Source organism: Ursus americanus, chromosome 6 (genome assembly GCF_024610735.1).
Source record: "Ursus americanus isolate L20-20 chromosome 6, mUrsAme1.1.p, whole genome shotgun sequence".
Lineage (NCBI taxonomy): Eukaryota > Metazoa > Chordata > Mammalia > Carnivora > Ursidae > Ursus > Ursus americanus.
The window spans coordinates 25631408-25652589 of NC_142132.1; the positions used below are offsets into that span (position 1 = coordinate 25631408).

At 44.3% G+C, this 21182-nt stretch overlaps 1 protein-coding gene across 2 annotated transcripts in view; it reads right to left on the bottom strand.

Annotated features, from left to right (window-relative positions):
- The window catches only part of WBP1L (WW domain binding protein 1 like), a 57774-nt gene extending 40950 nt beyond the window's left edge, over nucleotides 1-16824 (bottom strand). The window contains exons 1-2 of one of the 2 annotated variants that reach the window (XM_045803005.2): nucleotides 16634-16824; nucleotides 4419-4473 (exon numbers count right to left, since the gene is read on the bottom strand). In XM_045803005.2, coding sequence (XP_045658961.1) covers nucleotides 4419-4433 — 15 coding nt within the window. In that variant the 5' untranslated portion in view covers nucleotides 4434-4473; nucleotides 16634-16824. The remainder of the gene's footprint in view (nucleotides 1-4418; nucleotides 4474-16633) is intronic. The other variant, XM_045803003.2, reaches the window with a different exon arrangement.
- Nucleotides 16825-21182: the final 4358 nt, after the last annotated feature.

A 21182-nucleotide genomic window follows, 5' to 3' on the forward strand; every position in this document is an offset into this window, starting at 1 on the left:
GATCGAGCCCCACATCAGGCTCCTCCGCTGGGAGCCTGCTTCTTCCTCTCCCACTCCCCCTGCTTGTGTTCCCTCTCTCACTGGCTGTCTCTCTCTCTCTGTCAAATAAATAAATAAAATCTTTAAAAAAAAACAAAAACAACGAAAAAACCTAGAAGTATAGATGAACTCCAAACTCCAAACCCCAAACCAAAGTGAGTGCCACAAAATCAAACTGAGGCATCCTCATGTATGAATGTGAGGCTGGGTATCAGTAAAAGGATCCTGGAATAATTATTTTGGGGAACGCCATGGGAAGGAGTCCAAAGCCAGAACAAAGATTTGCAGAACTTTGCCAAATAGAAATGCTAAGGACTGTTTGGTGCCAGAAACCAAGAATATTAGCTTATCTGTGTCCTCGGGTTGGACAAAGGCAGACGTGTAGCAAGCCTGCCGAGACAAGAAAACACACCTTTCCTGGTTTCTGAGTAGGACAAGGAGCTCTACAAGTCACACAGGGCTTGTAGGGGTGCCTGGTAGGGTGTCTGTGGATATAGGGGTGCCTGGCTGGCTCAGTCAGTAGAGCATGCGACTCTTCATCTCAGGGTCTTGAGTCCGAGCCCCACACTGGGTGTAGAGATTACTTAAAAACAAAAACCAAAAATACCTATGACTGCTTTCCTACTATTGAGTCTTCCAGGAAAGATGGCTGGGCAAACAGCCCTTAACTGTAGTATGTAATCACCTGCTAAACATCAAACAATGTATTTCAGAGAGGGAGTACTCTAATGTATGTTGATATCTCAGTCCTTACAGGTGAAAAACGGGAGCTTCAGTGAAGTTAGGTAACTCATTCAAGGGCACACACCTAGTAAGCAGTGGGGCCAGCACTTCAGTTAGGCCGGTGTGACTCTAAGATGGCTCGAACATGCATGGAGATGGTACTCTGATATTGTAATTGTCTCTTTCCCTTCATTTGTGACCCAGAAAGTCACAGTCACATCCAGGCACCCAGGCTGTAGCATGAAGATGAGGAGGATACACTATTGGATGAACCAGTCTTGCCCTAGAGGATTTACTGGTTTAATTGCCCAGTTAGGGAGAAAAGACAGCAGGTAGAGAAACAAACACAGGCACTCTATCATAAATGTGGGGGGAGGAGTAGAGACAGTAACTGCAAGAAGAGCTCAAAGAAGGGAGGTGAGTCAGGAACAGAATGGCCAAAGAAAGCTGTATCAAAGGACAGGTACTAAAGTAACATGGACGCTAGCGGTAGGAAGATGAGCGTGGTAGGCAGAGCCAAGTAGAGCCCAAAGCATGGAGACAAGGGCACGTGGGGCATCTGAGAAAGACACAAGACGGGGCACAGATGAGCTGGAGAGAGAAGGCAGAAGCCCCACAAACTGAGTACTTCTAACGAGCACATTTGTTCTTTCTGGTAACTAGAGGAGCACCATGAATAGCAAGGACAGGAATTTCTAGTTTACTTAGTGTCTTAGGCTCTCTTTTTGCTTGTTTACCTCTTGGAGTTGCTCTTGTTCCACTCTGGGGGGTGGGGAAGGTGGAGGGAAGATACCTATTTCAAAGGTCTTTTAAATAGAGAGAGAGAAATAAAAGTAGCAGAACGTGATGATGAAATCTCAAGAAAATTCCTTTTACGTAGTCAGGTCCTGACCCCAATGTCTTGTCTGAGAAAATGAGAAAACACACACACACACACACACACACACACACACACACACACACACACGTAGCAGAAGCTGAAACCAGTTTAAGGACAGCTCCCTGAGGTTCCTAGCTTTCCTGCCCCCTAACAAGAAAATCCTTCTGCGTTGACAATCACTCTGCAAATATTTATTACCTTCCGGGAGGGACATTTACTGCCTGCTCCAGAGAGCCCAGGGGTCTCTGAAACTCAGCGTGGACAGTGGGCTGTCCCTGAGTTAATGGGCCGCCGCTGATCTGCAACTCCAGCTTTATCAAGTACAACTGCAGCCTTGTTTGTTTTTGTACGGAAATGCCAGGTTCATTTTTTCCTGCCCTGAAAACAGTTCAGCCCCCCAACAAACGAGCAAGTAGCCAAGAATTACATGACAATCAGCAAGCTCGGCTCAGGGCTGTCCCCTGACACTTTTCCGTCTGCTCCCAAGCTGCTCTCTAAACTGAAGATTGGAATAAGAACAAAAGGAGAGACGTGGGTCACACCCAGTACCTGACACCCACTGGGATGTAACGAGGAAAGAGCACTAACTCCATTAGGAAAATGAGTCTTCAAGGTCTCCACTAAATCTGATTTCATCTCTCCCTTCTATTTCAACTTGGAGCAAGACGAGGAGAGACGTGATCCACTTCAGGTGGGAACACGGGTACAGTGGCAGCAGGCCCGCAGTAAGGGCTAACAGGAAGGTCATTTTATTAAATGACCTCAACTCTGAGTCCCTGGAAGCAGCTCCAGGCCCTCTGGCTGCAAAGTTGTAAGAGCGATTTTTCACACTGTCCAGAGAGAGACCATCTTGGTTGTGCTTTCATAGGAAAATCCACCCACTCTTTATGTGCTCATAAGATCAGCAAACTGATTTCTTCTCAGGCCTAACTCTTCTAAAGTAGAAGCAACTTAAGGGCAAGATGTCTAACTTTCACTTCTGTGTCCCTCACCTTACCAAGCAATGCCTTGCACAAAGCAGGCCCTCAGAAAAGGATAAAGAGACGTATGACTGTAAAAGGAAGCTAATACAGCTGAATCCCCAGACAGTAGTGCAGGTGACAATTTCGTGGCCACAGGAACCCAATAAACAGCTAAGAGATCGGGTGAGCACATGGATATTACTGGGAAACCCTCTGTGTGTCCCCATTATCTGTATACCTATAATTTCTCTGCTGAGGAGTTTAAAGCATTTAAGCCATCTCAAAAGTAAAATTCCCTTACTCAAGGTAGAACTTGGGACGTGATCTAACCCCATTAGTTTTTCGATTATGGGGACTGGGATGAAGCTGCTCCTGGTTTTGTCAACTGGTCACCAACTAACTGCATTAAGCAACACCTAGAAGTTGCCTGCTTTTCTTTTTTTGCATAAAGGATTGTGAAACTTAGTAAGGTCTAGCTGAAAAAACACAGCTCCTGGCACCATATCTTTCCTCATTTCCTGGATCTTATGTAAATCAAATATTCCCTTCTCCCTCCTTAGGCTATTCGATACTCAATCTACTCCGGCTCTAAGAGTTCATGGTCAAAAGCACCAGAAGGAAACATTAAGACAATTTATCACTCCCATAAGTTATAGGGGGTGGGAAAGCTTCTGGAACACACACATCCACACCCCCAAGTAAAATGATGACGAAGGGTGGTGAAATTGGAGAGGGCATCACAGCAGATGGAATCCTCTGCTCCTTTCGTCATATAACGCCCAACCGCGAGTCACACCTGAACCGCATACTCCCAAGGCCACAGAGAGTGGGGCAACACAGATGACAGCAATAAGTAAACCTTACTTCAAAACCACCTTGACCCAGGGCCCAAATCCTGAAGCACTAGAGCAAAGCAGAAGAGGCAGGCAGAGATATGCGACAATACAGGCCTAACGCTTAGGGAGAGAAAAGCCGAAAGTGCCTTTGAGAAAGCATCCCCCGTCATGGCAAGAAGGGAAGTCAGTGCAAGCCACTGACCCTCCCTGAAAAAAATTAGCAGGTACTTGTATCTTTACACTTATATCCATTGTTTCAAACCTTCCACTTGATTCAAGATGCACATTCTGGGCAAGGTGTGCTCAATATTGCAGAAAAGGTGGAGCTAAGCAGCGAGAGAGACAATAAATCATCATCCTTGCAGAACTCGAGGTTTATAAACTACTTTCACATCCATTTTAGTTGCTCCCTCTATCAGCGGGTGACAGGGCTAGAAGTTTTTACCATCCCCACTTGCCAGACAATATAGTGAATGTCTGAAAATGTGCAGTGGCCTAGGACCAGACTTAGGGTTTCTGACTGAAGGGACAGAGGTCTTCCCATGGAACCCCAGCGGGTGACACAAACTAGACTCTACTGGGGCGCTGGCATTCTTCTGTGCTACCGCCTAGCTTCAGGACCCTACACCAATTGCTTAACTCTCTGAGTTGGTTGGTTCCTTCTATCAGCATCGCCCAGAGATGACTCTGAGGCAGCCATTTCTGCGATAAGAGGCCCATGTGGTTGAAAAAGGCTGCCGTCTCTCTTGGAGATTCACAATGCATGTGCTTTACAGGGAAGCCTCCGAGGAGTCTCACAGTTAAGAAGCCTGTTCAACCCAAAATCTCCTACATTTCAAACAGCACAGTCCTTCTTTCTTACTGAACATCTGTTCGTGGCATCATTATCTCTATGGTGTTTGTCAGCCTCCAAATTCTAGGTTCCATTTCTCCCTCAGCAGCTTTGCTCATCTGCTGTGAACCCCCCCAGTACTGTACCTTCAGGGCAGGCATAGTCAGCCAGGCACAGGATGGGGACACGCAGCTGACGCCCCTGGAGAGGTGAAAGAGGACAAAATACGCTGACAGGTCTTCTCATTTTCCTGGGTTTCTCTGAACATTTGTGCAATCTCAGATAAGAGTAGGATTTTCCCCCAAAATTCTCCCTACGCTAGAAACTGAGGGCATAAGTCCTAAGTTAATCTTTCACCTTACACACTAGGGAGAGGTTGGAAAGGGATATCCATTGTGACAAGGTGACAAAGAAAGTTGGGGGGGGGGGAGTTGCCGTGACTGAAACTCTACCACTAGATGTGGTCAAGTGAAAGAAAGAGAAAGCTGTAGTTGGAAGGGCGCCTCTGACACTCACGGGACTGTGGGGTGTTCTTGGGGAGCAACTTTTTTTAAGTAGTGGCACACTTAGGGAGGGTTACTTAAGAAAGCTGAAGAACTGTCATACGTGAGCTGAATTTTCTAATGGTATTTTTACCTCTGGATCTAACTTAAGTTCTCACATGCAAGATCCTATAACATTAAGCAATTATTGTCCATTTTTAGGGTATGATATGGTATGGTGGTTATGCTGAGGAACAAAATCCTTTTATCTTTTAGAGATTCAAATGGAACTATTCATGGTTGAAATGCAGTCTTCTTCAAAATAACATCACTGGGCATGAATGGAAGTGACAGCGGGTATAGACAAAAGAAGACAGCCATGACAATAAATTGCTGGAGTTGGGCAATGGGGACTTGGGGGCTCATTATGCCATTTTCTTTATTTTTATATACGTTGAAGACTTTCCAGAATAAAGATATTTAAAGGATTCTATTCTAAATAATGTCCAAAGTAATAGTAAGCTTTACAGAGCCCCTGAAGGAACTAAGGAATACCAAAACCTCCAAGTGACAAAAGAAAAAAACAGATAAACTGGACTTCCCCCAAATGAAAAACAATTATGCTTCAAAGGGCACCATCGAGAAAGTGAAAGACAAAACAAAACAAAAACCACCAAAAGGGAAAAATATTTGCTAATCATTTATCTGATAAAGGACCAATAAAGGCTTAACGTGAGACTCCTCAGAGGCTTCCCTGTAAAGCACACGCATCGTACATCTCCAAGACAGACGGCAACTTTCTTTGACCACATGGGCCTCTTATCACAGAAATGGCTGCGTCAAAGCCATCTCTGGGTGATGCTGATAGAAGGAACCAGCCAATACAGAGAAGTTAAGCAACTGGTTCCCAGGTCATGAGAACAGATGGTAACACAGGAGAATGCCAGAGCCCCAGTAGACTCTAGTTTAAAGGGGAAAATCCTCTGCGTAGTCACTCACTGGGATTCCATGAGAAGACTTCTGTCCCTTTAGTCAGATAAGGGACTTTAAAATGGGCAAAGAATTGAACAGACATTTCTCCAAAGAAGATACACAAATGGCAGCTAAGAACATATGTTCAACATCAGTAGTCACTAAGGAAATACGAACCAAAACTACAATGAGATCCTACTTCACACCCATTAGGATGGTTACAATAAAAAAGACAGACAATAACAGGTGTTAGAGAGGATGTAGAGAAATTGGAACCCTCATAAGTGCCGGTGGAGAACACGACATGGTACAGCCACTTTGGAAAACAGTCTGGCAATTCCTGAAAAAAGTAGACATAGAGTTACCACATTAACAGCAATTCTACTTCTAGGTATAGCCTACGAAAAGTGAAAACACACGTCCACACAAAAACTTGCCTATCAGCGTTCATAGCATTATTCCTAACAGTCCCAAAGTGGTAACAGCCCAAGTGTCTATGAGTTGACCAATCGATGGATAAAATGTGTTATACCCATACAACAGAATATGAATGGAAAGGAAAAAAGTACCGACACTTCCTGAAAACATCACACTAAGTGAAAGAAGCCAATCACAAAACACCACAAAGTGTTATGATTCTATTTACGTGAATTGTACAGAACGGGAAAATCCATAGTAGCAGAAAGCAGATTAGCGGTTGCCAGGGAATGGGGTGCGGGGGGCTCAGGAAGGGAACTACTAATTGATATAGGGTTGCTTTCTGGGGTGATGAAAATGTTCTGAAATAGACAGGGGTGACGGTGGCCCAGTCTTGTGAACATGCTAAAAACCAGTGAACTGTACGCTCTACAAGGGTGAATTTTATGGTGTGTGAATTGTATTTCAATAAAGCTGTTATTATTTTTTTAAAAAGCCTCAGAAACCATCCTCCCCTCAGAACAGGAAGTACAGCACACCTCAGCACAGGACGCTGTGTGCCGAGAGCAGAGAGACCTGCGTGTGGTCTGGCCCCGCGGTCAGAATGGATGTCCAACCGCAACTCCCACGCCCAAGACAAGGCACACTTATTTGCTGGTGGTAACCCCACTCTTCCTCACTCAAGAGGGCACAGTGATGTACAGATCAGGATAATAGTGTATATTCTAACTCTGAGAATAAACAATTTCATACTTTATTATTAGAAAACAATAGCTGGAAAAACATCCCTCATCAGACTGCCAAGGCTGGTGATATGGAAAGTGAGTCACACGCCTCTGGACTAGGAGCTCACTAAAATATACTCTTAAATTCTTCCACTGGAAACAGATCTTGGGTCAGTCAAGGAACAAGGAAGCCTCAAGGCTTCCCCAAAGCTTTAAAAAAAAAAAAAAAAAAAGATAATTACACAGGCTAACATTAACCAAGTAATTACTATGTGGCAGGCACTGTTCTAAGTGCTTAGTAAATACTAACTCAATTAATCCTTATAAGTCAATTAACCCGCACAATAACCCTATAAGCTAGGTGCTATTATCCCATTTTACAGAAGAGGAAACTGAGTCAATTAACTAGCCTAAGGCTATCTGGAGGCAGGCTGGCTCCAGAGTCTGCACTCTCAGTGATGATACTTCCAAGGACTCCTTCTTCTGGGATGCCCACCACAGAAGGGTGGTTGGTTAGACTTCTGTGCCACACAGCACCTGGCCAACAGTTCCAAGCCACCTGCCTGACTTCTTCCGGGGGCCTACAAACCACCTCCTTCAGCACCCGAGCAGGGGTGCTTCCCTAGCTGCTTCCCTAGCTCCAGGCACACTGCACGTGAATCCTGCTCCCACAGCAAAGGGAGCAACCAGTCCGCAGACCGGGAGGAGAATCAGAGACATACACAGGCTTTCAAGAAAGAAAACTGAAATGTTCCCCACGTGCCTGTGTTGAGTCAGAAGGCACATCTTCAAGGATAAGCTGAGGGCAGAGACGAAGAAATGTTGCTCACACAATGTGTGGGGAACTGAGCCCTCGAATACCCTACTGATGGGGATGTCCACTGAAAGAACTGCTTTGGGAGAGCAATTTGGCACCATCTACCCCAAATTTCAAATGTACATACCCTACAACCCCACAATCCCTGATTCCACTTCTAGGAATCTAGCACAATTGCAGAAAGAAATACATAGAACAAGGTTCACTATAAAACAGTGTGAACTGGTAAGAACTTGGATACAACATATGTTCATCTATGGAACAGCAGTTAAATAAATCATGGTCTAAAGCAATAACACACAGGTGGGGTTTTCTGGGAGGGTTTTTTTGGTTTGGTTTGGTTTGGTTTGTTTTTGCAATTCTATACTCAATTCTGAATGCCATTCTTCTCCTTTTGTTTCCTCTTCTTGAGGCTTTCCTAAACTTGGTCAACTCTCCTTATTATTCTCTTACTGTTTAATAATCTCATTTCCAAGCTTTTTGGGTTTTGATTAATATTATTCTTTTTCTTTTCTTTTCTTTTTTTTTAAGTAGGCTCCATGCCCAGAGTGGAGCCCCATGCGGGGCTTGAATTCACAACCCTGAGATCAAGACCTGAGCCGAGATCGATCAAGAGTCAGATGCTTAACTGACTGAGCCACCCAGATGCCCCAACATGCAGGCATTCTTTCAAAAATCAAGGTATATATGCGATACGGAAAGAAGTCTATGAAGGATGAAATAATGCATGTTGTAAAGTACTACATATAAATTATCCCATTTTTATTTTTTTAAAAAATAAAACGAAAATAAAGAACTTTCTCCATACCAACAATGTTATGTTTATATATAGGAGTTACATATACATATATATGAACTATTACTATATCTATATTCAGCATAAGCAGAAAACCCACCAAAAACACACACCAAACCACAAACTTTCACTTTTTACTCTAAGCATTTCTGTCTGTATTACGTATCATTGTTACAAGCATGTGTTACTTTTGTGTAACTAAAAACTGACTTGAAAAGGTAAAAGGCACCTTAAAGCTCAAAGAAAAGCAGCAGTCAGGTCTAAGGAAGGAAAAGGGAAAGAAAGCCTAGTGGACCTTGTGTCAAATCAGACCGGTACAGGTTTTCTGCTTTCCCCCAACTCTCTGCAGACAGAGCAAGGGTATTTGCATATTTAAAAACAAAGGACTCAAGTAAAAAGAAAGAAATACACAAGATGAACTTCTCACACTATTCAACTCTATATTCAAATCCCAAAAAGCTACAATGTTCCACCATCTCCGTATCAAAAGCCAAATATTAACCTTCTCTCCCAAATAAACCACAAAGAGGGAAAAATAACTTAGATGTGATCAATCAACTAAGTTGTGGTTTTTCTGTTGTTTCTGTGTTTGGTTGGATTTTAATACAACTGGAGTGACCACCAGGCGGAATTTTAGATGAGGAAGATAATTTCGGAAATGATGAACAAAAAAATAGCATGTAGGATTTTGAAAAACGTGAATAATTTTCTCCAAGAACGCATGCTTCTGATCTGCAAGAATGTGTAATAACACAGTGTTACAACATAAGATCTGTCTTGCTTGATATTTAAAAATCAAAACAGACATGTTTTTATAGCTTTACTCTAGGATCCACCCTTCCAAGCCACAAATATTCTTGCAACGTCTCAAAATCACTTTTACCTCTTCCAAAACAAGTTTAAATTAAATTCTTTAAAACACCTAAGATCATGAATCAAAAACCTAGCCAAGGCACTCTGAGGGTAATGACGGCACCAGGAACGGACGATCCATCGCTCATCTATTTTCCCACAGAAGAAAGTATGGAAAGAAGAAAGCCAAAAGTAAATAAATCCAAGCTATGGGAATGTAGCTGAGTAAGCGAGAGTATCCCAAAAACCCAGACCACGCAAGACTGGCGATCTCCAAGTCTGAGACCATGACCTACTTTAATTCCCACACTGGGAAAGCCCAGAATTGTATCAACAAGCCATGGAATTCAATAGGATGAGATTTGTTTCCCCTTTCCTTACCTCCTAGGTTGCAATGTTCTGGATTTATTGATATTTCTTTGTTTGTGGTTTCCACATTACATATAGTTTTTTGGCCAGACTTTGCTCCACCTAGTGGAAATACAAAGGATGGTCCAAAAGGGAGGTGCCCAGAAGCAGACCTCAACTTGTCTGTCCTATGCCACCAAGACAGATCACAAAGACCCACTGTCACTGCTCCCTGTTACTCAGTGGCTGTTCTTTTGTCTGTGCAGTTATGATGGGATTGGTGGCCCCAGTGGTGGGTTATAGGGCAAAGAATGAAACCACATCATTGCACCACCTGGATCCTGATGGTTCCAATAGCGTTAGTCCAACAGGAAAGCAAGAGATGCTCTCAGGTGAACGGACGGCCAGGCATTCAAAAGGCATTTGGAACTGTTAATCCAAAGTCATCTGAGGTACCCACAGTATGCTTAAAGAGTTGCCCACTAGGGCCCCAAATCCACAGATGTGCTGCATCCTGGGGGCTTGAAAGGGAAGGCTTCTCCTGAGGTCACACAGCCACCCTGAGGTCTGGGACAGTCAGCCCATGGCGACCCTGAGAACACCTCACAGTTTCTGTAGGCTGAGTGTGTGAAACAAACCAATGTTCATGGGGCCAAAATGAGAGTAGAACCAAGACTTGGAATGGGGAAAGGAAAAAATTCTAAGAACATGACTCTGTTCAGATAGGTAATGGGGCCAAGGAAGACACTGAGAAAAGAAAAGTAACTGGCCATCAGCCTTTCACGGGGGTGAAAACAAACACGTTCTTAAAATGAAACCACAAGGGCGAACCAAAGCAAGAGGAGAGAAAGTTTGAGACTGGGTGAATAAGGGAGGCTCACCTGCTTACTGAACCACAAACTAAAAAAAGTGTCTTTTTTCCCCACAATGTTTGATGTTGACTGACAAAGCCAGGCTGATTGACAACATGTTAACAAATCGGAGAGTAATCAAGATTCATAGGATATTAAAGCTCTCCACTGTCCCACCTAAAATTTGTTGTCAGAGAGGTTACTTCACACACTTCACAATGCTACGTTCTCTCCTCATAGAAGGCTGCCCTCAGACCCCGTGATAATCAGCATGAGCTGGTACGGGAATAGCAGGCACGCTAAACCAGCGTCTGTCCACCTCGGCCCCACTGACATTTTGGACCAGACAATTCTGTGTTGTGGGGGGCTATCCTTTGTTATGGGGGGTTTAGCAGCATCCCTGGCTCCAAGTTGTGGCAACCAAAAATGTTCCTAGACACTGACAAATGTCCTCTGGAAGGGGCAGAATTATCCCCAATTGAGAACCACAACTCTGAACATATAGGTTCACCAAGAACATTTCCTACAGGGACAAAATTAAACTCAGATATAGGACAGGATCAAGGAACTGACTTTTAAACTTCCCAAATCTCAGCTTCTAAACTTAATTTGAGAGCTGATACTAACTTGCCAACAACCAAATGTTCTCTGAGGACCACAAATAGTAACAGCAGGATAATTATTATTATACCTAATAGCCATTAAATATATTCCAAGAGCTTTACACACAGGATGTCTTTTCACCTCAAAGCAAACCCATAAGGTATGTACTATTATTGACCCCATTTTATAGATGAGGACACGAAGGCACAAAGAGGTTAACAACTTGCTCCAGGATAGTAAGTAGAAGTCAGGTTTGGATCTCAGGTGGTCCGCCCCCAGAGCCCACGACCTCACCACTGTGTTGGACTACACCCCACTATTCCTACACTGGAGAGCTCTTAAATCTGCACTATCGAGGAGTTAGTAGCCACATGTAGCTATTTAATTTAAATTAATTAAGATTAAATATCATACCAGTCTTGGAAAACAGTCTGGCAGTTCCAAAGTTACTATATGACCCAGCAATTCTACTGTTTGGTATACACCCAGGATAAATGAAAACTTATGTCTACACAAAAAACATGTACATGCCTGTTCATAGCCACGTTATTCAAAGTAGCCCCAAAGTGGAAAGAGCCCAAATGTCCATCATTTGGTGAATGGATAAATTAAATGTGGTACATTCACAGCACTGAATGTTAACTGGCTACAGAAAGGAATGAAATGCTGATACCTGCCATGATGTACTGATACAAAACAGGGACAAATCCCAGAAATATTACGCTAAGTGAAAGAAGCGAGTCACAGAGGGCCACCTCGTGTATGATTCCATTTATAAGGAATGTCCAGAATAGGCAAATCCATAGAGACAGAAAATAGATTAGTGGCTGCCAGGGGCTGCGGGAGGCGGGGATGGAATGGGGAGGGGCTGCTAATGGCTACGGGGCTTCTATCTGGGGTAATGAAAACGTCCTAAAATTAGATAGTAGGGGTGCCTGGGTGGCTCAGTGGGTTAGACGTCTGACTCTTGATTTCCACTAGGTCACAATCTCGGGGTCGTGGGATCAAGTCCCTCTCCCTTTGCTCCTTCCTCCAATCCCCCCCCCAACTTGCTCTCTTTCTCAAATAAATAAATTCATTAAACCTTAAAAAGACAAAGCAAACAAAAACAAAAATAGATAGTAGATGGTACACAATTCTGTGACTTACTAAAAAGCCATTTTACGTACACTTTAAAAGGGTGAATCTATTGGCATGTTAATTATGTCTCAATACAGCTGTTATAAAAAACTAAATGTCATTAAAAATTCAGTCGCTCATCTACCCTAGTCACATGCCAAGTGTCAGGAGTCACATGTGGCTATGTGGCTACCAAAACAGCGCAGATACAGATCACTTCTACTATCACCGGAAGTTCTACTGGGCTGCACTGCTTGGACGAATGGATAAAAGGCCTCCTACCATCTAAGCACAGTCTACCTTTCAAGCGTCTTCTACTCCTACCCTCCTCTACACACCCACATAGGAAGCTTCCCACAGACTATGTGCCGCCTCCAAACACAGCCTCCATTTTCACTTTTCCAGGCTGGAACAGACTTGTTTCCCTTCCCAACCTTTAAAGCCTCGTCCAAATGCCTGTTCTGTGAAGCTTTTCCTACATCCCACCTTTCCTAGGCCAGAGCAGAATCAATTGCTCCTACTGTCCTTTGTTTGCACACCTGTGCCTCCGGGTTAGAAATCATTGCGTGTGAGATCTGGCTTTCCCACCAGATAACCCGCTCCTTGAGGACAGGGATTCGGTTACTCCTCTGAGGGTCCCCAGTGCCCACCTGCATAGCAGCCTGCGGCAGAGAAGACATTTCAGTAAATGATCGCTGAATTCTACTGGAAGGATTTACGGAAACTCATGGTGTGGCTTTGAGACGATTGTTCGCTTTGGTATATAAAACAGACTAAGAAAATGAGGGAAAGGGAATTAAGAGTCTGGACGTTCCATCTTCCGCTATTCTGTGGGAAGAAATGAAGGTGATCACACCGAAATGCTGTTTTTAAGAAAGAAGAGTGGAATAGAGCTTCTGGACTAAAGACCGGGGCACCGCTGGTGAGTAAGGGGAGGGGGCACAGGGTATATACTACTGAGGAGTGAGGTAAGAAAAAATATCAGGAATTAGGACCCCCATCCAACGCAAAGTTTTAAGCATGGCAGAGGAAAGGTAAGGACTGTGTCTCTAAAGATTAAGCTGGGTGGCTTTACGGAAAAAGACATTTCTACTAAAATTTTATTTTAAATAACATGGTCAGGTTATCCTAGTTGAATCTAAGCAACAATAGAAAGGAAGAAACTCTATGTATCTCATTCATTATTTAACTAGAAGAGACAAATGTCAAGGCCTCACTGGCGACTCCAATATTTTTTTATTCTTTATGGATTTAAGGAATGACATCTGAGTCGCAGTAACCTATAGGAGAGTTAAGTCCAAGTTCCCAATCTCAGAAGTGAACTAGGCTGATAACTTTCCTAGGCCAGGATGGGAAGAAATGACAGTTTCAGGGGACAGCTGGTAACAGGGAAAGCAGGCTGCCCTGTATTATATAAATATATAACACGATACATTTTGGATATTAGATGCATTTATATAAAAAGACTGTATTTCACAGAGGCATTTCAAGGGAAAAAAACACAGTAAATCACCGACACCATGTCCAATACGGAATGAGTACAGCAGGTCCCCCTCATTTCAGAGTTAGCTGGAAGCCCCTTGTTGAAATAAAGACAGTGAGTACCTGAAGTGCATCCTATGTCAAAATGGTCTCTCAATTTTTTTTTTCTTCACTGATTTCTACAAGCCAAAAATCAACAAAAACCCAAACAAAACAAAAAGCAAATTGACTAAACAGCACTGGATTCAGAGTTAATAATTATATACTAACTTGCATGCCAAAGGTTAAAATTCAAAACACAAATCTCACTATCGATATCTAGTACTCCTGGGCAGAAAGAGACAGGCGTATGAGGTGGGAACAGGAGTACTGGGTGAGGGGGATGGTCAGGGAGAAGGAGCCCACTCATTACCGAACTTTTCTCTTCTCTGCATGAACCGTAGCCACATAATAACTGCTGGTTAGTGCTAGCTAGCATCCATCCAAATGGAACAAGGTACAAAAGCCACCCCGTCCCCAAAATAAGTATTGGAAGTGCCAGAGAAATGATAAGAAAGCGGCCTGTGATCGATAAACTGCAATTAGGGCATGACGTTGAAGATCCCCTCCCACATCTCCTCGCCAACTCCCAGGCTTCGGTGACCTGGCGGCAACCTCCACTTTCCATCCTTCCTCTGCCAAAGAACTGGATCTGTTTCCCACCGTCAACTCAGAGGCCCACCACTGCTCTTCCATCGGGTGAAGCATCCACTGGCCCGGGGCACCGATGTCCTAAGGCTCCAACATTCTTAAGTCAACCCGCTAGCCGCGTAATTTACTGGATATTGAGAACGACCTTTCTTTACTTAAATGTAGAAGGCGAAGCAACAGTTTATCCTATATTTTGTTCTGTCAACACCTATGCTTTTTTTTTTTAAGAGTTATTTCTTTATTTTAGAGAGACAGTAAGAATAAGCCTGTGGGGGGAGGGGCAGAGGGAGAGAGAGAATCTCCAGCAGACTTGCCATGGAGTGAGGAGCGGGATGCAGGACTCAATCCCACCACTCCAGCTGAAATCAGGAGCCAGACGCTCAACCGACTGAGCCACCCATGTGCTCCAACATCTATACTTCTTAACTTTACCAGTCCTGAGGGTTCTGACTTTTCCAAAAAATAAAATCTATTTCTCCTGCCTGTTTATGATTTTAACTAGGAAAAGAAAGAACCCCAACAAGCCCTAAAATGGAAGAGTCTCAGCCCTACAAAAGGGACTATACTGGGCCAGAAAATGAGCTCTATTCCTTTCACATGTTATTTCAAATATACATAAATAGATTGGGGGGGGAGAGAGATAAATAACAAATGGTGGTATAGCCATACAGTGGAATATTAGTCACAAAAAAAGGAACGAAGTACTGGTACATGCTACAATGTGGATGAACCTCAAAAACACTACATTAAGGGAAAGAAGACAGACACAAAATACCACAAATTGTAGGATTCCATTTATATGCAATATCCTGAATAGGTAAATCCATAGAGACAGAAAACAGATTGGTGGCTGCCAGGAGCTGGGGGAAAGGGAAATCAGGGAGGAACTGCTTAATGGGTACGGGGGTTTCTTTCGAAGTAACGAAAATGTTCTGGAACTAGATGTAGTGGTTGCACAACATTGTGAACGTACTAAACACCACTGAATTGTTCACTTTAAAATGGTGAAAGGGTTTTAAATGGTTTCTGTTCTACGAATTTCATCCCATTTAAAAAACGAATTAATTTTTAAAATAAAGGACACTCGGGGGGCAAAACAAGATGCATATGTGAAAAGGCAGCCCATAAACTCCTAAGGAAAAGGTAAGTATTTTTGTAGCACTCTGCTTCTACTCTTGATCACAACGCAAAGTTCAAGTGCTAAGCTGTATAGACTCTGCCATCATGCCGTGTGTGAGTGTGTGTGTGTGTCTATTCCCTTCTGAAAAGACAGGGAAGAGAACAGAAAGTGAAGAAAATAGAATGGTAAAGCCTTGCCAAATGCAAGGGAAGGAGGGGTGATTCCCCCTACTGCACCCCACCCAACTTGGCACCAGGAGTAACGCTCCCATTAGGGTTTCGAAATGCCAGCCGGAGCTGGAATCAGCACAAGCAAGCTTCTCTGCCTGGATAAAAAGCAAGCCACCCAGCAAGAAAAGCTGGGGTGCTCCATTTGCTGCCCATATTGGCATCAGCACCACCCTTTGCTCAAAAGCCCTGAACTGGCCTGGATCAGCATCAGTGGCTGGCTCTCCCAGGCCAGCCAGCCTACCAGCAAGAGCTTGTTATAGCTCAAGTGTGCCCTCCTCCTGAGGGGTCCCGATCTACTTCATCCCACAGGCCTCCCAAGAGTCTGGTCTCCAACCTCTTGCCTCCAACACATTAAAAATGGAGCCAAGATGCCGTCGGAACTTTTCCCTGTCCAGATTGAAATAAATATCTTTCCAGCCCCTCCTCCCTCTCAGGCCAGCTCAATAACCCACGTACCCCTACCCGCACACACGTACACACTGCATCACTGCCTCGGAAACCTGCTTCAGGGGGGGACACGAATGCGCCCCCCATGCCTCAGCTTTGCACCACTATCCAGTCACAGTCATCCCAGCCCACCTGACCTAACTGTCCTCTCAAAGGGCCCCTCACTCGCTGGGCACCGTGCCTCTGCCACTTCCTTGACACCAAAACAGGTGTCCCTCAGCTAAACACCGACGCCCCCTTAGATCCTGTCCACTCCAGGCATGGGAGCCCCTCTCGGGACCCCTCAACTCTTGGCAACAACACTCCTTCAGCCCCTCCAGCCAGGCAGCGCCGCCGTCTTCAGCCCCCTCCAGCCAGGCCTCGACGACCCCCAGGCCCCCAGGCTGGCCCGGACGCCCCCTCCCCCTTACCTGCGGGGGTTCAGCCCTGGCTGACAGGGGGCTGGGCAGCGCCTGGAGGAGCAGGAGCGCCATGCCACCCAGGAGCCTTCTCCTCTCCATCCCCCTCCTGCTCCTGCTCCTCCGCCACGGCGCCGCCACCTCCCTCCTCCTCCTCCCTCTCCTCCTCTTCCCTCTTCCTTCTTCCCTTCTTTTCCTGTTTCACTCTCCCCTCCCGCTTCCGGCTCGGCTCCACCCCGCCCCAGCCCAAACACCCTCCCACACACTGGGCAGGCTCTCCAGTTCCAGCGCTTCGTGGGCCCCTGTCCTTCGTCCATTGACCAAAATAGCTGTCGATCAAATAGAAGTCCCGCCCCCCATGAAGACGGAAGACCGAAGGGATCCAGCCAATGAAAAGTGGGAGGAAGCCGGGCCATCTTGAGTGCTGCATGGCGGTGTAAATGTGTCCCAAGCCAAAGAGAGTGGCGGAAGTAGCTCAGATCGGGGGGCGGAGCCATCTGGTACCAGTATTGAAAAGTCTAATTCGGGTGTAGCCATCTTGAGCGTGGCGGAAGTACTAGATTTCTACACTCTAGCAAAGAAAAGAAGGGGTATGGTGATTCTAAAGAATATTGGAAAAGAAGTTGTGTTTTAGAAGGTAACTGGGCGCTCCTTCAGAAGAAAATAACTACAAAGTAAAAATCTTTGACGTCTTTTGTTCTGAAGCGCAGCCCTGTACCCGGGTCGCTCTCCTTGTCTCAAAGTGTTAGCTCAGGTCAATTTGAATTCTCTGAAATAGTACATTTACCTGAGGCACGGTGCTGTGTCGCCCCAAGTTCCAGCAACATATTTCTATTGACTCTACCTCAGAAACAGCTCTGAAATCCACTCCCATTGTTTCCATCCATATTCTCATCTTCTTGCTAAATACACATGGTCTCCCTGCTGGCCCCAGTTGCCAATTCTTCCCTCTCAATTACTGCCACACTCCACAGCAAGGGTGCTCTACGACATAAAACCAAACATCATTGTTATAAGGCTTTCCCTCTTAAAATACTTCAATTACCTACGCAATATACAGTCCGAACTACTCAATATGGTTCTCTCTTGTGTCCTGATCCCTGCCTACTTCTTTTATCTCCTCTTCTGCCACTACATTTTCCCACACATTCCGTTTACACCAAACACTTAAGAGATCTCCAGTGTGCTGTGCTTTAGTACACACTGCACATATAGTTCTGTTTATAAACTCCCAGTTCCCATCCCCTCCCTTGTTTCTTCTTCTGGATTCTCATAACAGGAACACTCCCTGTGTCTGATCTATAACATCTGCCTGGCTGACCCCTCCCACTAAATTTGCAGTTTTTTGTATAGCACACCGTTTTACTCTCTCTCTCCCTCCCTCTCTCTCTTTTTTTAAGAAATCCCTACAACATCCTGTACAAGGCCCAACCATGAGCCCAACAATGTTGGTAAAATAAATAAACAAATGAAGACCCATGCCAGAGAAGCCAGATGCCTGTAGCTGCCAATCTCCTCTCAAAATCCTGCCAATGCATTTTGCAGGTTGGCCTAGTCCAGCCCATAGCTGAGCCCAGAGGGAGTTTGTTCTTGGCTTAAATGGTGGCAAAGTGGGACACTGGTAAGAATGAAGAAATTGGTTCTGCCCTCAGCTTAAGAATGTCCATAGCTCTGGGGCGCCTGGGTGGCTCAGTCATTAAGCGTCTGCCTTCGGCTTAGGGCGTGATCCCAGCATTCTGGGATTGAGCCCCACATCGGGCTTCTCTGCTAGGAGCCTGCTTCTTCCTCTTCCACTCCCCCTGCTTGTGTTCCCTCTCTCTCTGGCTTTCTCTATCTGTCAAATAAATAAATAAAATCTTTAAAAAAAAAAAAAAAAAAAAGAATGTCCATAGCTCTGCCTCTTCTTGATCCTGCTTTCCCAAGTGTTATAAAAGGTGACGAGTATTTTTGCCAATCTCAAATGTCTTGGAAATTCATCCATACCACAATCAAGCTCCCTAGGGAAGAAATAAAGATTCGGTATTAGGCAAGGGCCAAATTATTTTCATAGCACAGGGCCTCAGTCCCCTCAAGGTTTTGTAAGTCCCCCTTTATAAAAGCCAGGTATCATCATCATCAGGAAACCCCAATAATTTCAATTCAGCAAACACAGATTTTATCCTAACTTCCCTTCCTTTCTTTACCAGAGAGCTCGAACTGAGCCACTGGATGGGACAAACACTAAACCCTGCCCAGTCTGGATTAGCACTTCCCACACGAAGGCATTTGAGTCACCTAACCAACTCGCCTTCCACATCCCACAGATGCCAACTCAGAGAAAGCAGAGAGGTCTTACAAAATGGAGCTGAGATGCAGTTTGAATGAATGCTTTTTAAAGTGCCTCTAAACTGTAGCCACCACATACTTCAGAATTTTCCAAAAGAGCCATTGTCTATACAGGGAGGAGGAATGCCAGGAAGTTTAAGGAGCTGGGAAGGAAAGGAGAAGATTGTCAATTCTTGAAAGGACACCAGTGTGGAATTGCTTCCAAGCTCTGGCTAACTCTGGTAATGTTTCTCCTATTTGTCCTTGGAAACGGGTAAAGCTGAAGCCAGATCTCCTATCCTAGGAAAGCTAGCTCAAAGACATAAAGTTTTCTGCTCAGAAATCAGCTAAAAGCAAATTGCACATGTTACGGCATGGATAAACTTTGAAAATATTATGCTAAATGAAAGAAGCTAGACACAGAAGGCTACACACTGTGTGATTTCATTTATATGAAAAGTCCAGAATAGGCCACTCTATAGAGGCAGAAAGTAGACTTGGGGCTTGGGGGGAGGATGAAGGGAATGGAGAGAGACTGCCAAAGGGTACAGAGTTTCTTTTGGGAGCAATAAAAATATTCTGGATGGAACATTGGGGTGGCTCAGTTGGTTAAGTGTCTGCCTTCGGCTCAGGTCATGATCCTGGGGTCCTGGGACTGAGTTCCACGTCGGGCTCCCTCCTCAGGAGACAGTCTGCTTCTCCCTCTGCCTGCCACTCCCCCTGCTTGTGCTCTGTCTCTCTCTCTCTCTCTGATAAATAAATAAATAAATAAATAAATAAATAAATAAATAAATAAATAAAATCTTTAAAAAGTAAAAAAATAAAAAATATTCTGGAACTAGTGATGATGATTACAACTTGGTGAGTATACTAAAAAACACTGAATTGTACACTTCATTTTTAAAAAAGATTTTATTTATTCATTTGACAGAGAGAGCACAAGCAGGGGGAGTGGCAGGCAGAGTGAGAGAGAAGCAGGCTCCCTAATGAGCAGGGAGCCTGGTCCCAGCACCCTGGGATCACGACTGGAGCCGAAGGCAGACGCTTAACCGACTGAGCCACCCAGGCACTCCTGAATTGTAAGACTTTAAAAAGAAGAATTTATGTTATATGAACTCTATTTTAATTTTGAGAAAAAAAGGGGGGGATTAAATTGCAGCCAGTACCTTGGCCTCAGGGAAGTGGCCCTTTTTCTTTAGAGCAGTGGTCCCTGAAGTGTGCTCCCCAGACCGACAGAAACTGCATCACTGGACAATTACTAGAAATGTACATTCTCAGGCCCCACCCCAGACCTACATAATAAGAAGTTCTGGGGATAGGGCCCCACAATCTGTTTTTGTTTTTTTTTTCATTTTAATTCCGGTGTAGTTAACATAGTGTTATATGTTTCAGATACACAACATAGTGATTCAACAATTCTATACATTACTCAGTGCGCATCATGGTAAGTGTACTCTTAATCCCCTTCACCTGTGTCACCCATCCCCCACCCCCCTCCCCTCTGGTAACCATCAGTTTGTTTTCTATAGTTAAGAATCTGGTGTGTGTGTGTGTGTGTGTGTGTGTGTGTGTGTGTTTGGTTTGTCTCTTTTTTTGTTGTTCGTTGATTTTGGTTCTTCAATCCCACATATGAGTGACATCGTACGGTATTTCTCTTTCTCTGACTGCATCCCCAACAACAGGGAATGTTGGTTCCTGTTCCTTTTTCTCCACATCCTCACCAACACTTTTTCCTCGTGTTTTTGGTTTTAGCCATTCTAACAGGTGTGAGGTATTATCTCATTGTGGTTTTGATTTGCATTTCCCTGATGATAAATGATGTTGGGCATCTCTTCATGTGTCTGTTGACCATCTGTATGTCTTCTTTGGAGAAACGTCTGTTCGTGTCTTCTGCCCATTTTTTTTAAATTTTATTTTTTGTTAATCTCCACACCCAACGTGGGGCTCGAACTTATGACCCCAAGACAAAGATTCTCATGCTCTACCAACAAAACAGCCAGTACCCCTTTTCTAATCATTTTTAAATTGGATTATTTGCTTTTTTGTGTGTTGAGTTGTAATAAGTTCTTTATGTATTTCAGATACTAACCCTTTATCAGATGTCATTTGCAAATATCTTCTCTCATTGAGTAGCTCGTCTCTTAGCTTTGTCGTTTCTTTGGCTGTGCAGAAGCTTTTTATTTTGATGGAGTACGAATAGTTTATTTTTCCTTTTGTTTCCCTTACCTCAGGAGACATAGCTCGACCCACAATCTGT